This window comes from Eremomyces bilateralis (assembly GCF_010015585.1).
Source record: "Eremomyces bilateralis CBS 781.70 unplaced genomic scaffold P152scaffold_11, whole genome shotgun sequence".
NCBI lineage: Eukaryota > Fungi > Ascomycota > Dothideomycetes > Eremomycetales > Eremomycetaceae > Eremomyces > Eremomyces bilateralis.
The window spans coordinates 686,039-706,521 of NW_022985077.1; the positions used below are offsets into that span (position 1 = coordinate 686,039).

Sequence of the window (20,483 nt, forward strand, 5' to 3'; positions counted from 1 at the left end):
TATTATCGTGCCGTGTCCTTGTTGATATATCTCGACATATATGGCTATATATAGCACGTTCTCTCATATTTACTGACGGTGTCAACATCAAAGATTTAATAATGGCATTTGGCTGGCTGTTCCTGACTGCTAAATATTAAGATGCAAAAAGTATGGTAGTTAACATTAACTTAGATGTAAGAATCATATAGTTACCAGCTTACTACCCTGTATGATCATATCAAACCAGATTGATATCTAATCTATTTCTATGGTTCTACCAATAACTATAGATAACTTTTCCAGACGATCCCAAGGTGTTTACGAACATCTACGTCGTGAATCATGACCCTCCTGCTCCCCGACTCTCCTCCTCGACCACTCGATTCTTCTTGGGTTCCCGATAACCATTCGCCTTCGGAGGCATATATTCAACGAGAACTCTCAGCCCAATTACCATTACAAACAGGAAGGCCCAGGCAAAATACCCCCAAAGGATTTGACGCCGCACGCCGAGTGCAAAGATGCTGGAAAACGCGGCCGGGGCAACCGCCCGGATTCCCGCCACTATCATCAAGGCGAGCGCGTTCAGCGTCCCTAAACTCCGCGTGGACGGGGAGATGGAATTCAGTGCGAGCTGGACGCCGGCTAGTACATAGTTAGACACCATCCACGTAACGCAGCAATATCATGCATAAGAAAGGGGAATACATACTAAACGTCATACTAAACCCCGAGCCAATAATCATCACAATAAACACCACGATCCAAAATGCAGTCTCATACCCCATCCGCCGTAACACACTCGCCCCAGGAAACCCCAGATACAGAAACGGCGCCCACGACGAGGCCAGCTTCAGCACGCCGATCGTCCCCAGGCGTCTGTTCAGGGGCGGAAACACGATCAGGATCCACAGCGCCTGGCTGACGCCGCTGACGGCGAGCAGCATGGAGATCTGAACGGGGCGGAACCCGAAGCCGCCGAGGTGAGGCGGGGTGAACCAGAAGACGGGGCAGATGGCGGTGTAGGCGAGGGCGCAGAGCGAGACGAGGGAGTAGACGGAGAGGACGGGGGTCACGCCAGGGAAGCGGAGGATTTGGAGAGTGGTGAGAGTGTCGGGCTGTTGAGGTTCGTTGCTGGCTTGGGATGGCGTGGAGCCATTGGATTGCGCTGGTGCATTTGTGTTGACGGTGGGTTGGGCACTTGAGTTCGTGGACCCGTTCTCTTCAATCAGAGGCTTCTTTTGCCTCGGTGGAAGGGTTTCTTTAACGAACAGCAGCGACGTAAGCGTCGCGGATAATCCGAAAATCCCAGTGAAAATCGTCGGGAGCGCATATGGATACGTCTCGAGGAACGTTCCCCTAAACAGGCTCGGAAACTGATCCGCTGGATTTGCCAATGCCCCACCGATGAGCGGCCCCAGGAAGATGCCTAAATTCCCCGAGAACGCGAACCAACTGAACGCCCTCGCTTGGGTCTTCGGAGTGCTGTTCTCGGTGATCATCGTGCGCACCGTGACGATCGTCCCGGAGAACACTCCCGCGATGCATCGGAAGACGATCATTTGAGTCACGGATTGAGAGAATCCGAAAAGTGAGGCTGCGAGGGACATGCCGAACGCGGCGCAGACAAGAGTCGGTTTGCGGCCCACGCGGTCGGAGAGCCAGCCCCAAAGGAGCATGAAACTCATTTGGGTGAGGGAGAAAAGAGATTCCTATGAGGCGTTAGCCGTTTCGGCTCCGGAAGGTGAAAATCCTTGCGATTTGTGATGGACTGAGCACCGTTGTTTTAGGTACGCATTATGAATACTTCAAACTTACAATCAATCCACTCCAAAAGCCCACGTCTACTTCCCTAACCGTCCCCGTATCGAAGATCATCTGGCTCACGAACGGAAAGATGACGAAGAACGTGAGGGGGTCGATCATCCTCACATAACAGAGGACGATGATCTGCCCGTATGGCAGCGGCGTATCATCCTCATCGTCCTGACCTTGATCCACCGTACGAGCACCAGACTTTGGTTGAAGTTCGCCATGGTCTTCGAAAGCCTCTGCATTGGCTTGAGTCGTAGGTCCTTCTTCCGATGCTGCAAGCAGAGGCGTTACCTCATCTACGGCCGACACTCGACGCCGCTTGGCCGTTGCGTTCTTCGATTGGGAGGCCATTATGAAACTGGTATTTCAATTGAGAAGAAAAACCACGAATCGCTGCTACTTGGACTTCCTCTTGGGAACCAGGCTCCACTCGGAACAATTGAACGTAAAAATCAATTCATCGCCGCGGCAGGATCAATTGCAAGGATTTAACATAGGGAAAAAATCGAGATAGTCTGACTCATTTTGTGTAAACAGTCATTTACTATGTAGGAGGTCTTCTCCCTCAAAAAATACAGGCCTGCCTTTCCCGGTCATAGATTTAATAGAGAATGGGAGATTGCACAATTGCACTACGAGCGTATGCTTCCTGGGGCGTGGTGAGTGGAGGCTTCAGTCGCTGATGCAATAGCTACCACGCTAACCAACTCTGGAAACTCTGCAGCTGCAGGAAACCTCGGCCACTTCCACCAATTGTCGCGTCTGACCTTTCTAGCTCCTCCCTCTTCGATGAGTTCGACGCCGATACATATCATGGGACGGTCCGCTGCGCTGTGATACTGACTAGAATGTACGGAATACTCCATCCTACTTCAACATCTCCTATTCTATTCATCAAACACGAACCTCCATCCATTCCAAAGGATGACAGGAGTTTCACGGGTCCCTCTGACAGATCCAACTACCGGCATCTCGTCCGTCAACAAGGATTGGACGTGTGGCTTGACCAGGCTGTATATTCTCGTGTTGCCCGTGTCTAGCTTGGACCATCTCTCATTGGAATGAAGTTGCGTTATCGATAAGCAAATTTGAGCTTGAGCCGGTCATCCTACATTGGCAGGACTATATTCTCCTTGCTCGTCAACTAGTGTCACCAGTTTCGAAGTCAATGTTTCGTTTTCAAGTCAATCACAGCATACATATGCTTCTTTTTCAAAGTCAAAATTCAGCTATTACGACTCCAGTCCAAGATCTGACTTGTTCGGTTAGGATGCAATATTACCCCTACTGCAGGTATATCGTCAGAAAGCAGTGCTGATTACTGGAAGACGTCTCCCAGTCTTCCGATAACTTTTTCTGTGCGGCGGCATCGAATCTAATTCTATTCGAAAAAGAAGACCGTCTTGCTACCTAGAAATCCTCGACTTGCATTCGCGGAGACTTAGCAGATCTGAATCTTGACCCGTGAGGAGAAATGTCGACCGAGCTAATAAGGTCGGTGGGACAATCATGAGTCTTGCACTGCGATGACCGACAAGAACACATTGGCGCTGCCTGCTGTGCTCTCTAGAGAACTAATCACGCGTGCTACTATCGCTGTGTCTCAGAGTATATCCGTAGATGCAATACATATTAGCCAAACAGGAAATCATAACTATCCAAAGGACGAGTTAAGATATATGTATAACTAAACTACAGCAGTTCAACGTTACTTGTACTTTGCATCGTGTTGGCATGACCGGTGCGTGACGGCAGCATGCGGAGGGGTAAGCACCTAAAACCCCGCTGTATTTTATCTCCGGGCCAATCTCCGAGTCGTGATATAAAAACAATACCTCTCCAGCATTGTATCAATCATTTTGAATATCCAGACTTCGTCAAGATATTGTCCGGTGAAAAGAATCAACATAATCGACGCAAAAGCTAGGTTCCCACCATGTCAAATCCATCCTCTCATCCCGTCTTCGCCCCCGGTTCGACCGCGCTCATCACCGGCGCCGCGTCTGGCATCGGCCTTGCCATCGCCAAGCTCTGCAAGAGCCATGGGATGAATGTCTATCTAATCGACCGGAACGCGGAGCTTCTTGTAAACGCCAAGACGGAACTGACGGGCGGGAACTTTGGGGACCGCTCGGTTATGGTAGCGACATATGATGTGTCGAAACTGAGTGACTGGGATAGCTTGAAGCGGGATGCGGCGGAGTTGTTTGGGAGTATTGAGCTTTTGGTGCTCAACGCCGGAACGGTTGCGAAGGGGGGTTGGGAGGATAATGAGTATTTCTCCAAAGTGAGTTCTCCTAATCGTAGTTTGCCACAACATTTTCGTTCGGTTTTTTTCTTCCTTGGGCGGCAATGGCTGATTGCAGTACCATGGTGGCGTAGATCCTGCAAACTAATCTCTTCGGCGTCATAAACGGGATCAATACCTTCCTCCCTGTCGTGAAGCAGGCGTCAGCGAAGAAGCCAACCGCCATCGTTATCACAGGAAGCAAGCAGGGCATCACCAACCCCCCGGGAAACCCAGCTTACAATGCGTCTAAAGCGGCCGTCAAGTCGCTGGCGGAGCAGCTCGGCTATGATCTACGCGACTCGAAGACAAGCGTCCACCTGCTGGTCCCTGGATGGACGTTCACAGGGCTGGTAAGTTGATTAACCGCCCTTTATCTGAAGAAGACGTGCTTTGCTAACATGAGCTTGCCTCATAGTCTGGTGGTGGTCCAGACAGTACGGTTGAAAAGCCCACAGGGGCATGGCGTCCCGATCAAGTAGCGGACTATATGTTCAAGAAAATGGCGGAGGACAAGTTCTATATCCTTTGTCCTGATGATGATGTCAATGAAGAAACGGACAAAAAGCGGATAGCGTGGAGTGCATGGGATATCATTTCCGGCCGGCCGCCACTGACGAGATGGAGACCGGAATGGAAGAAAGAGGCAGAGGAGTCGATGGCAAAGATGGATTTGTGATTATGGCTTGAAAACTCGTCTGGCTATGGACTCCATGTAAACAGTTGGGAAAACCACAATAGAAACGAGAGAAAGGAAAGAAGTTTTGTGTACAGAATATAGTGCTCTTACTGTTTCATTGAAACGCGGTGGCACTAAGCGCCCTTCCAGGGTGAGATGCGCCATGTTTCATGAGTATCATCCACATCAGCGCGTAGATGTGGAAAAACAATAGAAGCCAGGAACGGCGATACTATAATAGTATTTTTGATTGGTTAAACATTTTCCCTGCAGCCATAGAGCGAATGAGATGAGAGCACTATGGTATCAGTTTAAGGAAGTTTTGGATCCTGAACGTAATATCGCTCCCTTGACCATAATGCCGTAAATTTATAGGGGCGCTAGACACGTTCAAGATGTCAGCGAGGCTGAAACAGAGCGTCTTTTCTAGTCCATGATGCATGTCTTTTCTTATATATTGGGGCTCTCCTAAAATTTCCATGGACTCTAGATAAGCTCACCTCTTCTCAGAGCTATATATCTTCTAGATGGCATGTATCGAGAACACACTGCGAGGTAACCATTATGGCTCTTCCAAAGTGGATTTTGGGAGCCAGAATACATGAACTAACCTTCGCGGTCCTATCAATAATATCAATCCTTCAGACGGTTGCGGCAATACCATTTTCACCCTCGTTCTCCATGCGGCGAGTGCATCCAAGGCTCCTCGAGGCTGGAAGGGTTGCCCAAGTAAGACAACTACATCACAAACCCGTCTTCATCATCTAATGATCCTTAGATCATGCTCTGCTCATCAATCCGATCATCGCCGCCCTGTGTCCAGCTATCTTGTCCATTGTCAACATGCTGCAACTTCAGCGACCGGACGCGGTCGACGCTATTCCCCGGTGACACAACCCCATTCAGCTTTGGGCCGCAGCTGCCACTCAATTGCGGACTGTTCGCATTAGAGGACTGCAATAATGGAAACATATCATCTGAAAACGCTGCGTTAGGGTTCGCGGAGGTTGTGGACTTGGACTTGGGGTGGAAAGGTGGACCGCGGAGCTTTTATTGTGCACCACTGTTCGAACTTGAAGAAAGATGAAGGGGTTAAGGGTGTCTCGAAGCGGCATTTACGCTCAACTTCATCATGTAAACAGGTAGATGTACGAGTACAAAGCGCATAAATAGACTTTTGGAAGGTGGTGAATTATTATGCCATTCTCCAGCCAATAGGCAGCTATCACCGGCTTTTCCAACCCATATCTCAGACAAATGAGATCGCCATATTGATGAATGAAGCAATGAACTCGGTATGATATGCCTCCATACCTCAACGTGATGAATGTAGATGAGGTTGACCATGAGGTCTAATTAGCTTTCCCCCGGAGGCCGGATGTGGATGTGGCCGTCCAATCGGCTCGACGTGGGGGAGTGGAGATATTTACATCCGATCTTCGGTCTTAGTACCATAGTCGTTCTCCAACTTCAACTTCCAACAAATGTAATCGCAGCTATTCCGGACCGAGTAACAGTTTCTTGAATTTGCGACCCACAGTAATAGCTGCAACCGACTGGTTGGTTATCGCATGCGAATATCCATCAAGGAATACTCATATGTTCCTAGATGTCTGACATGCGACCTGTCTCATATTTAACTCTGTATCCGAGCTTATGCTAGGATTTTTCTTTGTTCATGACTTTCAGATTATCTATCAAAGTTGTCATCGTTCGAAATACGCCCTTCTACATCTTGGCCTAACTATGTAGGTGTTCCACCGACGGTTGCCGTGCCGTCGAGCTAGCCGCAGATCCAGCTGCGCCGAATCTTCTGTTCGATGGGTGGGATTACTGAACAGAGGGGAGACCTGTAGAGCCGATACAGAGCACCCTCGGTTGACATATCATGATTCCCGTTTTCGCCTGTTTAGTGTCTTTTCTAGTCAGTTAGCTGCTATTATTGACAGCGTTGTACTCCGTACTTCGAAACGATTGCTTGCGAGTACGGTAAATGCATAACGTTACGCCTCCTCTTTGAAAGTTCATCCGCGGTATTCAGTTCTAGTGCCCTTTTACATTACTTATCAATGGTTTCTCATCCGCTGCATTTAGAGTTGATATAAAATATCCCTCTCCACCTTAGACACCTTATCAAACGGTTTATTTGCTTGAGAAACGAAATCAAACAATCCCTACACTCCATTGCGCATTACATATCAAGCCACAATCTATATTTCCTTGGAAAGATCATCTTAATGCACGACCATCTAGCACTCGAACTCCCCTTATCGGATTCCTCATCGGAAGAAGAAGCATCTCCCCAGGAGGGTAAAGACGTCGAGGCCAATGCCTCTCGGAAGGGGCCGTCTACCCCGACGTTGGAAGCCATACGTCCAATAGGAGAAGCAGATCAAGGAGGACATGATCTCGAAAAGGCGGCAACAACTCGCTCAAACGGCCATGGCCAACCTGTGGCGAGGACAGTAACAGCTCTAGACTGGACAGGACCAGATGATCCCGAAAACCCTCACAACTGGAGTTTACTGCTTCGGTCATACCACGCATTTCCACCGGCATTATTTGCATTTGTGACGTAAGTGTATTCTCGACTTCCATTGGCTTTACCCCCTAACAATTCCTAGAACATTCGGCACATCCGTCTATACTCCTGCCATTGCCGAGATCATCGAGGTCTTCAACATCAGTAGGACCGTCGCAATCTTGCCTCTAACCTTCTATACCCTTGGCCTTGCCTTCGGACCGATGATCTCCGCGCCAATCTCCGAGACGTTTGGGAGGCGGATTGTATATCGTGTAACTCTTCCAGTCTCGATGCTCTTCACTCTGGGAGCCGGTTTCTCACAAACTTTCGTTGCGTTTTGTGTCTGTCGGTTCTTTGCCGGCACTGCAGGGTCTGCTGTGTTGGCTGTTGGAGCAGGTAAGAGGCCAGCACTGAGCGGGAAGATCGACAACTAATTGATATAGGGACCAATGCAGATCTATGGCCTCCGCATATCCGCGCTGTAGCTACGAGTCTCTTTATTACCTGTCCATTCCTAGGACCATCCCTCGGGTACGTTCCTTCAGTACTCTTCTCAGATATATTCCATGATGCTGACACCATGCGTGACAGCCCGATTATCGGTGGCTTTGTGGCTCAGTACAAAGACTGGCGCTGGACGCAATGGACCACACTCTTTTTCGGAGTCGTCGCCTACACTCTCTCCATACCAATGAAGGAGACCTACAAAAAATCCATCCTCAGAACAAGGGCCAAGAAGTTGAACATTCCTGGTCCGACACGGGGGCTCCCACCGGGGCTTGAAGGTGTGAAATTCATCCTTACAACGACCGTCCTCCAGCCATTGCACATGCTGCTGATGGAACCGATCGTCTCGCTCTTATCCATCTATAATGCGTTCGCGTTCGCAGTCCTGTTCAGCTTCTTCGCGGCCTTCCCGCTCATTTTCCCCTTAGTGTACGGGTTCTCAATCTCGCAGGTCGGCCTCTCGTTCCTCGGTATTGGCGTGGGAGTTGTGTTTGGTTGCATAACCTGCATTATATTCGACCAGACCATTTACCAGAAGTTACACGTGAAATCGGTTGCGGAAGGAAGACATACCGTGGCTCCAGAGCATAGACTATATGCGGCCATGATAGGAAGCATTGCCATTCCGATCGGGTTGTTCTGGTTGGGTTGGACAGCTCGGCCGGAAGTCCATTGGATAAGTCCCATCCTCGCATCCATTCCGTTTGCCTGGGGTAATGTGTCCATATTCGTAAGTCCCTGTGTTGAGATCCATTCTCTAGTATCTAATTGGTTGTAGATTACATCGGGTCTATACCTCATCGACATCTACGGTCCCCTCAATGGTGCTTCAGCCATGGCAGCGAACGGCATCCTTCGATACAGTGCTGGTTCCGTGTTCCCGTTGTTCATCGTACAAAGTCAGTCTAGTTTTGCTACCTCAAAAGTTCTTTTGACTAACCTTTGTCAAAGTGTACACGAGTCTTGGTATTGGTTGGGCCACCAGTTTGCTAGGGTTCATTTCGGTGGCGATGATGCCAATTCCTTGGATATTCTTCAAATACGGATCACGGATCCGCGTGAGATCTAAATATGAAATTCAAAAGTTTGGATGAACTGCTGAGAAGATCGAACATGCAGAGCTATGTTATTATACCCTTTTAGACGATAGACGAGTATACATGGAGAGAATAGAAGACATCGTTTTCGTCAATCATATCGCACAGTTTAGCAGTTCCAAGTTCGCCTCGGGTAGCGTTACCGACGTAAGAGGAACCCACCCGAAAGTCCTTTCCTTTCAATTCTCTCCCTTCTAGGATCCCTGAAAATCGTCTCAAGCGTCAAAAAATATTTCCGCCTGATCCCCTAAAGATACAACGCCGACCCCGAAGCTCCATTCCCGACATACCCCTGAACTCGATCATTTCGGCCCCTCAATCCCAAGATGATCAACCCTCGCCTCCACCATCCTCTGCCCTTCCATCTCCGCTCTCTGCTTAATATTTCTTCGTCCCTCCTTCGCCTCCGCAGCAGCCGCCGCATTCATGTTGGCAAACCCAACACCCCGTGCGTGGCCGACTGAGTGATTCTCCTCTGTGCTACGGTCTGTGGTGGATCTGTCCTTATTGGGGGTGGATTTGGTTTTTTTTTTCGTTTTTGATGAGAAAGCGCCGGAAAGAGCGGCGAAGATGTTGAGGTTGACAGAAGCCTGTGAATGCTTAGTTAGTGGTTGCCTTTAATCTAGTGCTGGTCACTGTCTTTAGTGCCCTTTGACATCGAAGTGAAAGGGGTACATTGGGAAGTGCAGTGCGGAGAAACAAGGAGGACTTGTGATGGAAATAAGGACTGGAATTGCACTCTTCCTTCGCCGTCTGAGTACCTAGTCCTGGACTGGCCATCGGCGAGCAGCCGGTAACGCTCTGCTCCCATACTCTCGAACTACTGTAGCCCTTTTGAAAAAATTGATTCCGAAAACCCAAAACATATGAAAGGATAGAAATGCCTACCTGCGCGTTCGCACTTGAGTAATGCTCTTCTTGTTCTATATGCTGCCCCAGCTCTTCTTGGGACCGCGCTGCAACCTGCTGGGAGGTTGCGTCTCTCTTTGTGGTTTCTTTCCCACTGGCTGTCATTGTCAACTTCTTTTGATTTCCAGACACTGTACTTCAGTTTCGAACAAATCAGATAGGTTTAAATTCCAAATATTTCATTACGAAGATCCTTTTGGTTTAACAGGGACTGTCGGGTGGCCAACTTATGGATTTTCAGTTGCTTCAGTCCAAATGATGTCATCGCTCAGGGGACGTTCTATGCCACGTGACTTGCAGCATGCTGAGCTTTTTGACAACTTCGAATCATTTTTGGTTTTATTTCCGGTTGCTCAAAAGGCCACAACTATTGCCGGTAACTGATATCATTTCCGGAGTAAGAAATACCATCGCGTATAGTACTACCCTCTCCGCCTCCAATCCCTTCTGGGGCTCCCTTTTCTCCCATTCCGATAGACATACTCCTCCAACCTGCAGATTGCGGTTTCGCGAATTCATTCGTTTCCTCCAAACCGCGTGCTGGAACTGCTTTATCCATGACGGCTGGTCCTGCCTGTATCTTTGAAGAGAAGAATTTCTGCAGGATGCACAATGATCGGTTCGGTGTCGAGACGTCCCTTTGACCCTCCACCTGTGACAATCCCGCCAATGATAACCGAGGCTTCGTCCCTGCCACCTGAGGAGTCTCCTAAGGAGGTGTTTGTGATTTCGTAGCTGCCCTTGAACTTCACGAATTTTCGGAGTTCTGTTTCGGTCTGCGTTCAGGAGTATTCGATATTTGAACGCCGGAAGAGCAACGCTAGCTAGGTGCTCTTTGACACACTTTCGTCAACGATTCTCCGTTTGCGCTCCCCATCCTCGCCAACTGCAGGAAGAAAAGGGGCCACGAAGTAGTCTAGTTTTTCACACAACCTCTCGACAATAGGGATTTCGAGCGAAGGATTTATTTCTCTTGCTAACTTCGCGCTTTGGGCTCTCCAGGAAATTAGGTCGTCTTTGGGGACTAGTTAGGCTATCATAGTTAGCACAATTTGCGCAGGCCTGTTCTCTGACACGTATTTTCAGGGTTGGAATTCATCTTCCTCTCTATTTGGGCAAATGGGCCATCGTACCTGGCAGGGAATCCGAATTGAGGACGGTCCCTGTGGAAATATTGTGCCAGGCTTACCCCGAAATCTCCCCACGAAGAAGACTCCTTCGATGCTTCAGTGTAAAATCGACCAGTGGGATTCTGAAGAGCGGCATCCATTGAGGTGGGCAAGCGCAAACTGATTTATTATCTATGTACCAGTAAACCAAATTCCTGATCGCTTGAAAGAGAAGGTTGTATTCTTTGAATCACGTCATTGTCGTATATGACGTCCATTTCGTTCCGTGCGCACAAATTCAGGATGATATGGTCGAGTTCATCAATCCTCTGCTGGGATTTAAGAGCCTGGTCCTGCAATTCTTTCTTTTCTTGGCCCTTCACTTTGGCGGCGTCTTTCAGTTGAATATTGTTGAGTTCCAGCTGCGATCGTACTCCTGCCTAACCTTTGACTAGTTTGGTGGTCTTCGATGGTGCATTAGTACCTTTTCCATGGGTTCTGCTCGTTATCGAGTTTGTGTTGAGTGAGGAGGGCATTTGGAGGGTTGGTTGAGGTGCGTGCATATGGATGGTACGTCCTATGGCTTGTATCAACTGGTGGAATGCTCGACTGTATTCCCTATTTAGAGGGTTCTGGTTGTCTACGATGCCGTTGCTCGTCTCATCAATCTCCCCCTTTCCTCTTTGGTGGGTCAGTAATAATTTTAGATAGGATCGAATTGGGGACGCGGCAAGTCGTCGGGTATCTTTGGCGGCAAGCTGTTGATGCATTCAGAGGGTTTTTTGAAGTTCTACATATCGGTACGATATAACCCAAGAGCGATTTAGATGGCGTTAAGGCCTTGATGGCCAGCGCAAGTCGTGAGTGATAAAGGACGTTGTTGAAAGAACACCGAGTGAATTGTGTCAACGGAACATGATCAAATCGGAAACCACAGGTTTTCCGTTGTGTCCTTAGGTGTTCACTGCGGTCGTATTCGCCCATCCACCTATAAGTAAGAAGTACTAACTAGTAAGTTATTACTACGTGCATGTGCCTTTTCATGGCCTCATCACATTCGATTTTCATTTGTCTCACCTTAACAACGGGCTCTTGACCTGCCCCTTTCATACAAAGATGAACACCACTTCTGATATCTGAACCTATAAGCCAATTCCAACTCTCAGAGTACTCACATCTGCTGCGTCATCACTCGTCCCTCATATCTCACACTGTTGACGTGGGCCATCCACACCAATTACATCACCTAGTAAGTGGCGTCTAATTCGAACTCCGCTAATTACCACCAGCACCCATCCACTGATCACTCATTAAGCCCCGCTCCATACTCCTCTCTTCTCAGAAACAATTCATCACTCATGCCGTTTAGATAGAGTCGTCACGATGGTACTGGTACTTCCACCAACTGGGACGCAGAAGCTAGTGATACTGTGATAGGCATCAACTTTGGGACCACGTATTCTGGGTAAATATCACTATCAACAGCTTTGGTTTAGCTATACCTAACAATTCATCCTTAGTGTCGCATATGTCTTCACGAGCAAGCCTGATGAGATTTTCTCTATCACTAGCTGGCCTAGATATGCAGGTCGACTTGAGCCCAAAGTCACCACACTCATCCGGTATACTAAGGATGATGACTACAGCTGGGGGTACGAAGCCCCAGTGTTGAGAACAATGACGATCAAGGGATAAAACTTGTGCTCGACGAGAAGTAGGAGGAGTTGATTTCTGCCCTAGACAAGCCGAGGCAGCCTCTTGAAAGTCTGGGAAAGTCGCCAGTCGATGTTACTAACGACTACATCCGTGCCATCTGCCAGCATGCACTTGGTGTCATTGAAACAAAATACTCCAAAGCGTACATTGACACGATCGAGAAAGAATACGTGCTCAGTGTACCGGGAATCTGGAGCGAGAAGGCGCAAAACAATACCCTGATGGCTGCGACAAATGCAGGAATCTATCCAGTGAGACTTGTCAAAGAACTGGAGACTGCTGCACTCTACACGATCCACTCCCAAAAAAGCATTGGCTTGGTTGCCGGCGATGTTATAATTGATTGCGACTGCGACGGAGGAACGGCGGATCTGATTTCCTACGAGACCTTCAACATCAACCCGCTTGAGTTGAAAGAACTAGTTCCTTGCACAGGCGACTTGTATGGCTCAATTATGCACAACCATGCGTTCGAAGATTGGCTCCTCCATCAACTCGGCGATACATCGATCTCTCAAATTAAAGGAACCACGGACTATCCTCGAGGAATGAAGCTATTTGAAGAGACTATCAAGCGCACCTTTGTTTCGGAGCAGGATGAGGGCCAATACATCTCGTTTCCTAGCGCCACGCTGGGAAATAGTAGCAGTACCAGAATCAAGAGAAATTTGTTTGAAATCACAGGCGCCGATCTCAAATCCATTCTCACACCCATTGTGAGCGGAGTTTGTCAACTGGTCTTTGAGCAACCGAGCTCCGTCATCCTCTGTCGACAACTTCAAAGCACATCTGAATCGACCATTGGTTCCAAGATCAAGGCGGTTTTCCTTGTCGGAGACTTTGGAACTTCTACGGTTCTACTTTCCTGAAGAACCAGCTACAGGCTACCGTGGGAGATGTCCAGGTTATCCAGCTAGAGAAACCGTGGGCTGCTATCACCAATGGTTGCGCGATGGACTAGTAGCCAAAGCAAGTTCGTGTGGTTTCTAGTGTGGTGTAGAGGCATTATGGTGTTAAATGCAGTTCACGGTACGATTCCAGCACTGAGAATTTGACTGATTGCCGGTGGGACAAGTGGGATGAGGTATGGAGGATTAGGTTAGTGAGTTGGCACATTCACAAGGTAATAAAACAACCATAGTTTAAGGAGGTGCGGTCAAGTTAACAGGGCATGCAGGGAAATGAGTTTCCTCGACACAAAGTGATCCGTCTCGACTTTCGGCGGAAGATCATCGACCTGCTCGCTGACCTTATCTTCACAGAAAGACTATATGGGTGCTTCGAAGAAGTCACGCCAAGACTTTGGGATCAAGGTATACTAATCCTTCTTGCTATGGAATTTTCTGTTAGTGACCTAACCCGTATACAGATCTCGTGGTTCTGAACTGCTCCTTCAACGCTGATCTCACCCATATTCCCCTGAAAAAGCTCAGAGTGAAAAGACGGAAAAGCGATCGTGCGCAGTATCATACCCTCAGCTACCAGCTTGTCATCTACATCACCTTTGGGCTGATGCAGTTCTCTCGAGATTGACGGTATGCAATACGGATCGGTTTCTGCTGAGCACTAGGTCTCCAGCAACAACGCCAGGGGCATCTGCTTTATGCAGCAGACAACCGACGACAGGATGGACATGAATATTCCTAGGATAGTCCTCTAAACCATTACCCAGATTGCAAACCTGTAGCGACAGGTTCTAGAATGGAAAATGGAACGTAGACAGGATGTGATAGGCGGGAGAACAAACACAACCACTACAAGTGTATACTTAAAAACGGAGACCGACTGAGTATTTTCCCCGAATTCAAGCAACTGTTGCACAATTTCGACCATGAACCATCTCGTGAACAAACGTTGCCATTCAACCCTGGACACTGTGTGGGTTGAACGCCCACAACGCACTAGCCAGAACCTTATACAGATCCGAATGCGAGCACATGGAGAATAGGTTCTCCTCGTGAATGCTGATAACGAGTGGACCCGCCCAAGGACGGAGTAATCCTCCCATGAGCTGCAGACACGATTCGTAGGCGACCGGCATGTATTGTGGATCCAGAAAAAGTTGAAGGGTTGATATGTGCTAAGTGTCCAACGAATGCTTCACCAAACGCTCGATCTGTAATAGTTGGCGTCGGGATATGATGTTTGATTCGGTGCTCGACTGATGGGTTGATACTCAGGGACTCAAAAGAGTTAATGCGTAGAGAACGGTATGTCACCATATCGAGTGAAGAAGGAAATAACAGGATGATCGTCCGACAATATTAATATCGCGAAGAATCAGCGCGAAGTTGGGGTGGTTGTGTTTTCACTTGCAGCTGCAGTGTTCGGTTGAAACTTGAAGCAGAGGATATTGATGTCCCCACAGTAATTGATGCCTGATTAACAGGGTCAGGGTCTTGCCCTATAAGGCAGGAATAATCATCATCTTCATGCCTCAGGCATTTAATCCATTTGCTGTATCGCGCCTTCCTCAACAATGCAATGCCAATTATGGATTTTGTCGACTTCTGCTGGATGATGATGCCCCTTTTTATTCTTTCCGGCTGCAATATCCGAAATGATGCATTATTGCTCCTAGTTCATCGCTCGCGTGTCGGTGACAACGCTCCTTGACCGCCCTGAATCGCTGGTTGATAGGCAAAAGAGGGGCAAGGAGCAGGGCGGACAGCGGTAAGGCTACCACGCCATTGGAGGCGCCACTGGAGACAGCACACTTCCTGTGCATCTATCCCACCACCCCCCCATCATTGTAGAGAACTTCTCCACTGTCACATTCCGTTCATATACCGACGAGATCATCGTTAAGAGGAGGATTAGTGTCTTTCTCGATATTTCGGACTTTATTAACCATTGCTACCATATTTGCGCCTCAGCCAGAGCAGCAATATCGACTGAACTGCCAGTGTCATCCCTCCAACTTTCCAAGCGCCGAGCGACCCTTAGCCCACCACATCCATCACGCACCACCTTGGGCTGACCTCATTCTTATTTAACAACCTGTTCTGGCCAGTTTCTCCTCCGATATCTATCATATATTCCGCATCCACTTGTGACGAACACCTCCCGCGCTTCCGATCTCTCCTTGACCAGACGTTCGCTTCCATCTTGACCGGTGAAGTTGCGGCGCCAATAGTGGGGTATCGCTGTCAGCAGTAACGTGTACTTGCTTGCAAATATGTCAGACCTTCAAGGCAGGAAGGTATTCAAGGTGTTCAACCAGGAATTCATCGTGGATGAGAGATACACGGTGACCAAGGAGTTGGGTCAGGGCGCCTACGGCATTGTCTGGTATGCGCGATTTTCTCTCCAACGGATATGCCGAAGTCATGGAGCTTTTTCACAAAGAGCCTTTTTGAAGTCATGCCCGACGTTGATCAGTGTCGAGCACGTTCTAAACCACGAAGCTGACAAGATTATGTTACTGTGATGTAGTGCCGCAACGAATAACCAGACCGGAGAAGGTGTCGCGATCAAGAAGGTCACCAATGTCTTCAGCAAGCGCATTCTCGCCAAGCGAGCGCTGCGAGAGATCAAGCTGCTTCAGCACTTCAGAGGTGAGCTCCCTGCCCAACGAGCGTTATCAATGAAATCTAACGTTCTTCAGGCCATCGTAACGTAAGTTTCCAAATCGCTCTGCCTCCCATTAAGCGCTCCAAGCCCCCCTCGAGTCTTGAAGACGTTGCTCACACCACGACTTCAGATAACCTGTCTATATGACATGGACATTCCTCGACCAGACAACTTCAACGAGTGCTATCTATACGAAGGTCGAGACTCTTACCCATCCCATGTCTACTACGGACAAAACTAACATAATCCCAGAACTCATGGAATGCGACCTCGCAGCCATCATCCGCTCCGGCCAACCCCTCACCGATGCCCATTTCCAATCCTTCATCTACCAGATCCTCTGCGGTCTCAAATACATCCACAGCGCCAACGTGCTGCATCGTGACCTGAAACCTGGTAATTTGCTCGTGAATGCCGATTGCGAGTTGAAGATCTGTGATTTTGGATTGGCTCGCGGGTTCTCCATCGATCCTGAGGAGAATGCTGGATATATGACGGAGTACGTGGCGACAAGATGGTACCGCGCGCCGGAGATCATGTTGAGTTTCCAGAGCTACACGAAAGCGAGTGAGTGCCAGCCTCTCATCCACGATCATATCAACTTCCCGCAAACCATACTAATTCCTCCTAGTCGACGTGTGGTCTGTCGGCTGCATTCTCGCCGAACTCCTCGGCGGCAAGCCCTTCTTCAAAGGCCGCGACTACGTCGACCAACTCAACCAAATTCTGCACTACCTCGGCACGCCCTCCGAAGAGACGCTCGCCCGCATTGGCAGCCCCCGCGCCCAGGACTACGTCCGCAACCTGCCCTTCATGCAAAAAGTCTCCTTCCAAGCGCTCTTCCGCAACGCCAACCCCGACGCCCTCGACCTCCTCGACGCTATGCTGGCGTTCGACCCTTCCCGCCGCGTCTCAGTTGAAGCGGCCCTAGAGCATCGATACCTGCACATCTGGCACGACGCCTCCGACGAGCCCATGTGCCCCGAGCCCTTCGACTTCCACTTCGAGGTCGTCGACGACATCGGCGAGATGAAGCGCATGATCCTGCACGAGGTCGCCCGCTTCCGCGGCCAGGTCCGCAGCCAGGTCCCCGGCGGCGTCGCGATCCCCGGGCAGGGCCAGGTGCCGGGCGCGCCGTCGCAGAGCGGGCAGGTGCCGATCCCGGAGAATATGGATCGCAGTCGGTTCGAGGATCCGAGGCCGCAGGAGGCGGCGCAGGGGGGCGGGATGGAGGGTTTGGAGGCGGATTTGCAGAGGGGGATGGATGCGGGGCGGGCGATGGACGCGGCGCGGATGAGGGCATGAATGAGGGTAAGCTAGGGGTGGATATTTACGGGAGATAAGCGCGCGGATGTTCGGAATTTATACACCACAGAGCTACAACGTAATGGATCTAGTCCTAGTTTGAAAAGATTGGAAGCGGTGGTCGGGGATTTCCCGAGGCGGTTCTTATCGTCGATCGGGATAGGAGGCATGGTAAAAGTTGGCTGGCCGGTTTAATTTTTGGTTGGATAGTTGGGGGAACGGGGCTCGTTTTGGATAATGGAAACGAAATGATGATGGCAAGGAGGAAGGATGCCGGGTCGCTGGCCGCTTCAGCATTTCATAGCAGAGGATAGATCTAGTCCCTTTTACGCCCATTTTCATTGAAGTACCTGAAATATTATTGGTCGAGATCTATTGAGCCGGGGGATGTAGTAGTATGCCTGGCGCGTCTCCTATCGCAATATAAAAGTTTTGGAGCGTTCATTAGTACCCAGAACGGCCTCAAACGCCGATTATACTACCCATCATGTTCTTACTCTAATATATAATCCCAGCACCACGCATGCAGAGCCATCTACCCACCCACGCCCATCTTACCACCGCAACATGCACTCCCAGCAACCCTATCGACCCAAGCATGCCCCACGACACCAGCCCTAGCGTCAAATCCAGCGTAGCCACAGCCAACAGCGGATACGCGATCCTCGGATCCACCGAGTACGGCGCGCACGGCGAGGTGAGCGAGACGTACTTGAACAGGAAGAACGCAATCTTGACGCTCAAGCTCAGCGTCTGCAGCACCGGTGACAGGCGCGACGGCGGGAATTCAAAGAGGGGCGTCGTACGCGGTGGGGCGGGGAGCATGAGTCGTGCGCTCTGCGTCGACGACTGGCGAGCCATGTCGGCGCCGCTCGCACCCGGAGACAGGGACCGGGACCGAGATTGGGAACGCGAGGGTGATTTAGAGAGCAGGCGCGGCCGCACCACGACGCTGCCGAGGCTGCCGCTGCGTTCCATCGCCTGGGGTGAGGGGCATTCAGGGGAGACGAGCGGGCTCGAGGCGCGACGTCGCGTCGGAGAGCGAGGGGCCGGGTGGAAGGCGGTCGTCGCGCTTTGGGGTTTTCGTGGTCCGCGGAGCGGGGAACCAGCGGCAGGTGAGTCCGCGGAGGAGATGCGGGAGCGCACGTCGTCGAACGGGCCGGTGGGGAAGGATTGGTGATCTTCGAACTCGGAGCTGGCGCCGATGCCGTGGAGGATTTCTTCGGTGCCCGGTCGTGCACTCGGGTCTAGGGAGAGCAGGCGGCGGAGGAACTTGTAGAGCTTGTCGGGGAGGTCGGCGCGGAGGCGCTGGGAGTCATTGAAGCCGGGCCATAGGGTGATCTCCTCGCGGAGGCGGTCGACGTTCTCGTTTTCTTCGTGCATGTTGTCGGCGTTACGGTAGGGTGATCGGGCGAAACACATGAAGTACACGATCATGCCGAGGGAGAAGATGTCGGATTTGGTCGTGAAGTTTCCGAAATCGCCGGTGGATGGATCGCGGCGGAGGACTTCTGGTGCGCAATATGAGATCGTGCCAGTCGCTCCGCTGGACTTCCGGGCTACATTGACGGCTTGAACCTCCCCGAAATCGCTGACTAAGACTCGTATTCGTGAACCGGTTTTGTGCAATAAGCAATTGCTAGGTTTCAGATCTCGATGAATGTAGCCGTTTGCATGGAGATGGTGGAGACCTGCGGTGATATCTTTGAAGAATGAGAACACTTCATCAAAGTGCATCCTTCGAGGTCCGTTCAGGTCATGGGGTGGCTCTGGCTGGCCTTTTGACCGTCTCCGCATCCTTTCCTTCAACTGTTGTGTGGTAACTTGAGTTTTTGCAGGATCCAGGATGTAATGAAGCAGATCACCACCGTTACAGTACTGCTGAAGGATGAATGCGCATGGGACGCTGGGTCCAAATGTAGTGAGTTTGTAATCCTCCAGCCACACATGTCGATAGGAGACGAGGTTCTGATGGGAAAGGTTTTGGAGAAGCTGTACTTCCACCAGAACCTTCTCCAGCCATTCGTGATCGTCTCCAACTGGAACTCGTTTGCAGGCGAAGTGGCCGAGATGAACGCCATCCAGGACGTGACGTACCAGGAGCACCACTCCCTTCCCTCCACGGCCTAGCTCGCCTTCCTCGACGAAGAACGTTTTGAAATAGTTCTGACTGAACGCAGTGGAAGAGATATGATGTGGACCAGGAGGACTCTGCGGTGCGCTTCCCACGAATTCTGAGCCCTCCGGTGGGACGAGATGATGTTGCCCTTGACCGACATCGTTATTCCAGCTTCTAAGCGTCCGCTTCCTGTCTTCGGGGACACCCGAAGGGGTCCCGGTGATTCCACGGTGAGGGGATGGCGGCCTCGACGTCTCTCCAGAGTAGGAACCGCTATGATGGAGCATGCGAAAGTACGCGGGGTTCATGAATTGTGCCTCCGACCCAGGACCGGGCGTCGGTGGATGGACATCTTCCTCTTCATTATCATCGACGTCGTATCCCTCTCCTCGAAGTGGCCGATGACAATAGGGACAATCGGCAAGCTCTACAGCGCTTGAATTGGAGGCATCTTGCAGCGAGAGCTGCTTCGATCGTTGATCGTATACCACCACTGATGATCCATGACGTCTGTGAAGGTGAGTATCAGAACAGTGAGGAGACGTCGAGGCACTTACAACACGACTTCGCTTGACTCCGCGGGGAAGTAGGGGATCAGGGAGAGATGATTTCTCTGCGGTGTTTCATTCGCCATTTGATGCCGACTGGGCAAGAGCCCGTCTGGCTAAGATGTAGGTCATTCAGTGCGTGGATGGATACATTTCCCGATGTTTACACATTCAGCAGAGTGCAGTTTTAGGTGCATCAGATGACGGAGGTTGATCAGACAAGGACATGGCGACATGGCGGAAAGGGAGGTTCAGGCCACAAGGCGGACAGAAATGAACTGGTCAACAAATGGAATATGCACGTGACGTTCCG

At 50.2% G+C, this 20,483-nt stretch overlaps 7 protein-coding genes across 7 annotated transcripts; 4 read left to right on the forward strand and 3 right to left on the reverse strand.

Moving 5' to 3' along the window:
- Positions 1-322: 322 nt before the first annotated feature.
- Positions 323-2,148, reverse strand: P152DRAFT_437216 (MFS general substrate transporter; the record flags this gene model as incomplete). Its single annotated transcript, XM_033677576.1, has 4 exons — positions 323-627; positions 695-1,120; positions 1,184-1,694; positions 1,801-2,148. 4 exons carry the CDS (start codon positions 2,146-2,148, stop codon positions 323-325), a joined length of 1,590 nt encoding a protein of 529 aa, XP_033533748.1.
- A 1,509-nt stretch (positions 2,149-3,657) lies between these two features.
- On the forward strand, positions 3,658-4,946 carry P152DRAFT_418155 (short chain dehydrogenase/reductase). The gene is made up of 3 exons (XM_033677100.1): positions 3,658-4,084; positions 4,180-4,437; positions 4,503-4,946. Exons 1-3 carry the CDS (start codon positions 3,734-3,736, stop codon positions 4,761-4,763), a joined length of 870 nt encoding a protein of 289 aa, XP_033533749.1. The 5' UTR covers positions 3,658-3,733; the 3' UTR covers positions 4,764-4,946.
- Positions 4,947-7,000: 2,054 nt separating this feature from the next.
- On the forward strand, positions 7,001-8,888 carry P152DRAFT_397941 (MFS general substrate transporter; the record flags this gene model as incomplete). Its single annotated transcript, XM_033676434.1, has 6 exons — positions 7,001-7,338; positions 7,388-7,683; positions 7,731-7,818; positions 7,879-8,524; positions 8,573-8,693; positions 8,746-8,888. The coding sequence occupies 6 exons, from the start codon at positions 7,001-7,003 to the stop codon at positions 8,886-8,888; spliced, it is 1,632 nt and encodes a 543-aa protein (XP_033533750.1).
- A 47-nt stretch (positions 8,889-8,935) lies between these two features.
- P152DRAFT_482657 (uncharacterized protein) lies at positions 8,936-10,019 on the reverse strand. The gene is made up of 2 exons (XM_033681901.1): positions 9,780-10,019; positions 8,936-9,481 (listed from the first exon to the last, which is right to left on the reverse strand). Exons 1-2 carry the CDS (start codon positions 9,903-9,905, stop codon positions 9,194-9,196), a joined length of 414 nt encoding a protein of 137 aa, XP_033533751.1. The 5' UTR covers positions 9,906-10,019; the 3' UTR covers positions 8,936-9,193.
- A 2,526-nt stretch (positions 10,020-12,545) lies between these two features.
- P152DRAFT_449898 (uncharacterized protein) lies at positions 12,546-13,494 on the forward strand (the record flags this gene model as incomplete). The annotated part of the gene is made up of 2 exons (XM_033678137.1): positions 12,546-12,561; positions 12,650-13,494. The coding sequence occupies 2 exons, from the start codon at positions 12,546-12,548 to the stop codon at positions 13,492-13,494; spliced, it is 861 nt and encodes a 286-aa protein (XP_033533752.1).
- A 2,309-nt stretch (positions 13,495-15,803) lies between these two features.
- On the forward strand, positions 15,804-17,464 carry P152DRAFT_382408 (mitogen-activated protein kinase MpkA; the record flags this gene model as incomplete). Its single annotated transcript, XM_033675761.1, has 6 exons — positions 15,804-15,916; positions 16,061-16,182; positions 16,233-16,243; positions 16,329-16,395; positions 16,451-16,765; positions 16,830-17,464. Coding segments are annotated over 6 exons (1,263 nt in total), but the record flags the coding sequence as incomplete, so codon positions are not given.
- Positions 17,465-17,837: 373 nt separating this feature from the next.
- Positions 17,838-20,404, reverse strand: P152DRAFT_46936 (kinase-like protein). The gene is made up of 2 exons (XM_033680892.1): positions 20,180-20,404; positions 17,838-20,132 (listed from the first exon to the last, which is right to left on the reverse strand). Exons 1-2 carry the CDS (start codon positions 20,254-20,256, stop codon positions 18,002-18,004), a joined length of 2,208 nt encoding a protein of 735 aa, XP_033533754.1. The 5' UTR covers positions 20,257-20,404; the 3' UTR covers positions 17,838-18,001.
- Positions 20,405-20,483: the final 79 nt, after the last annotated feature.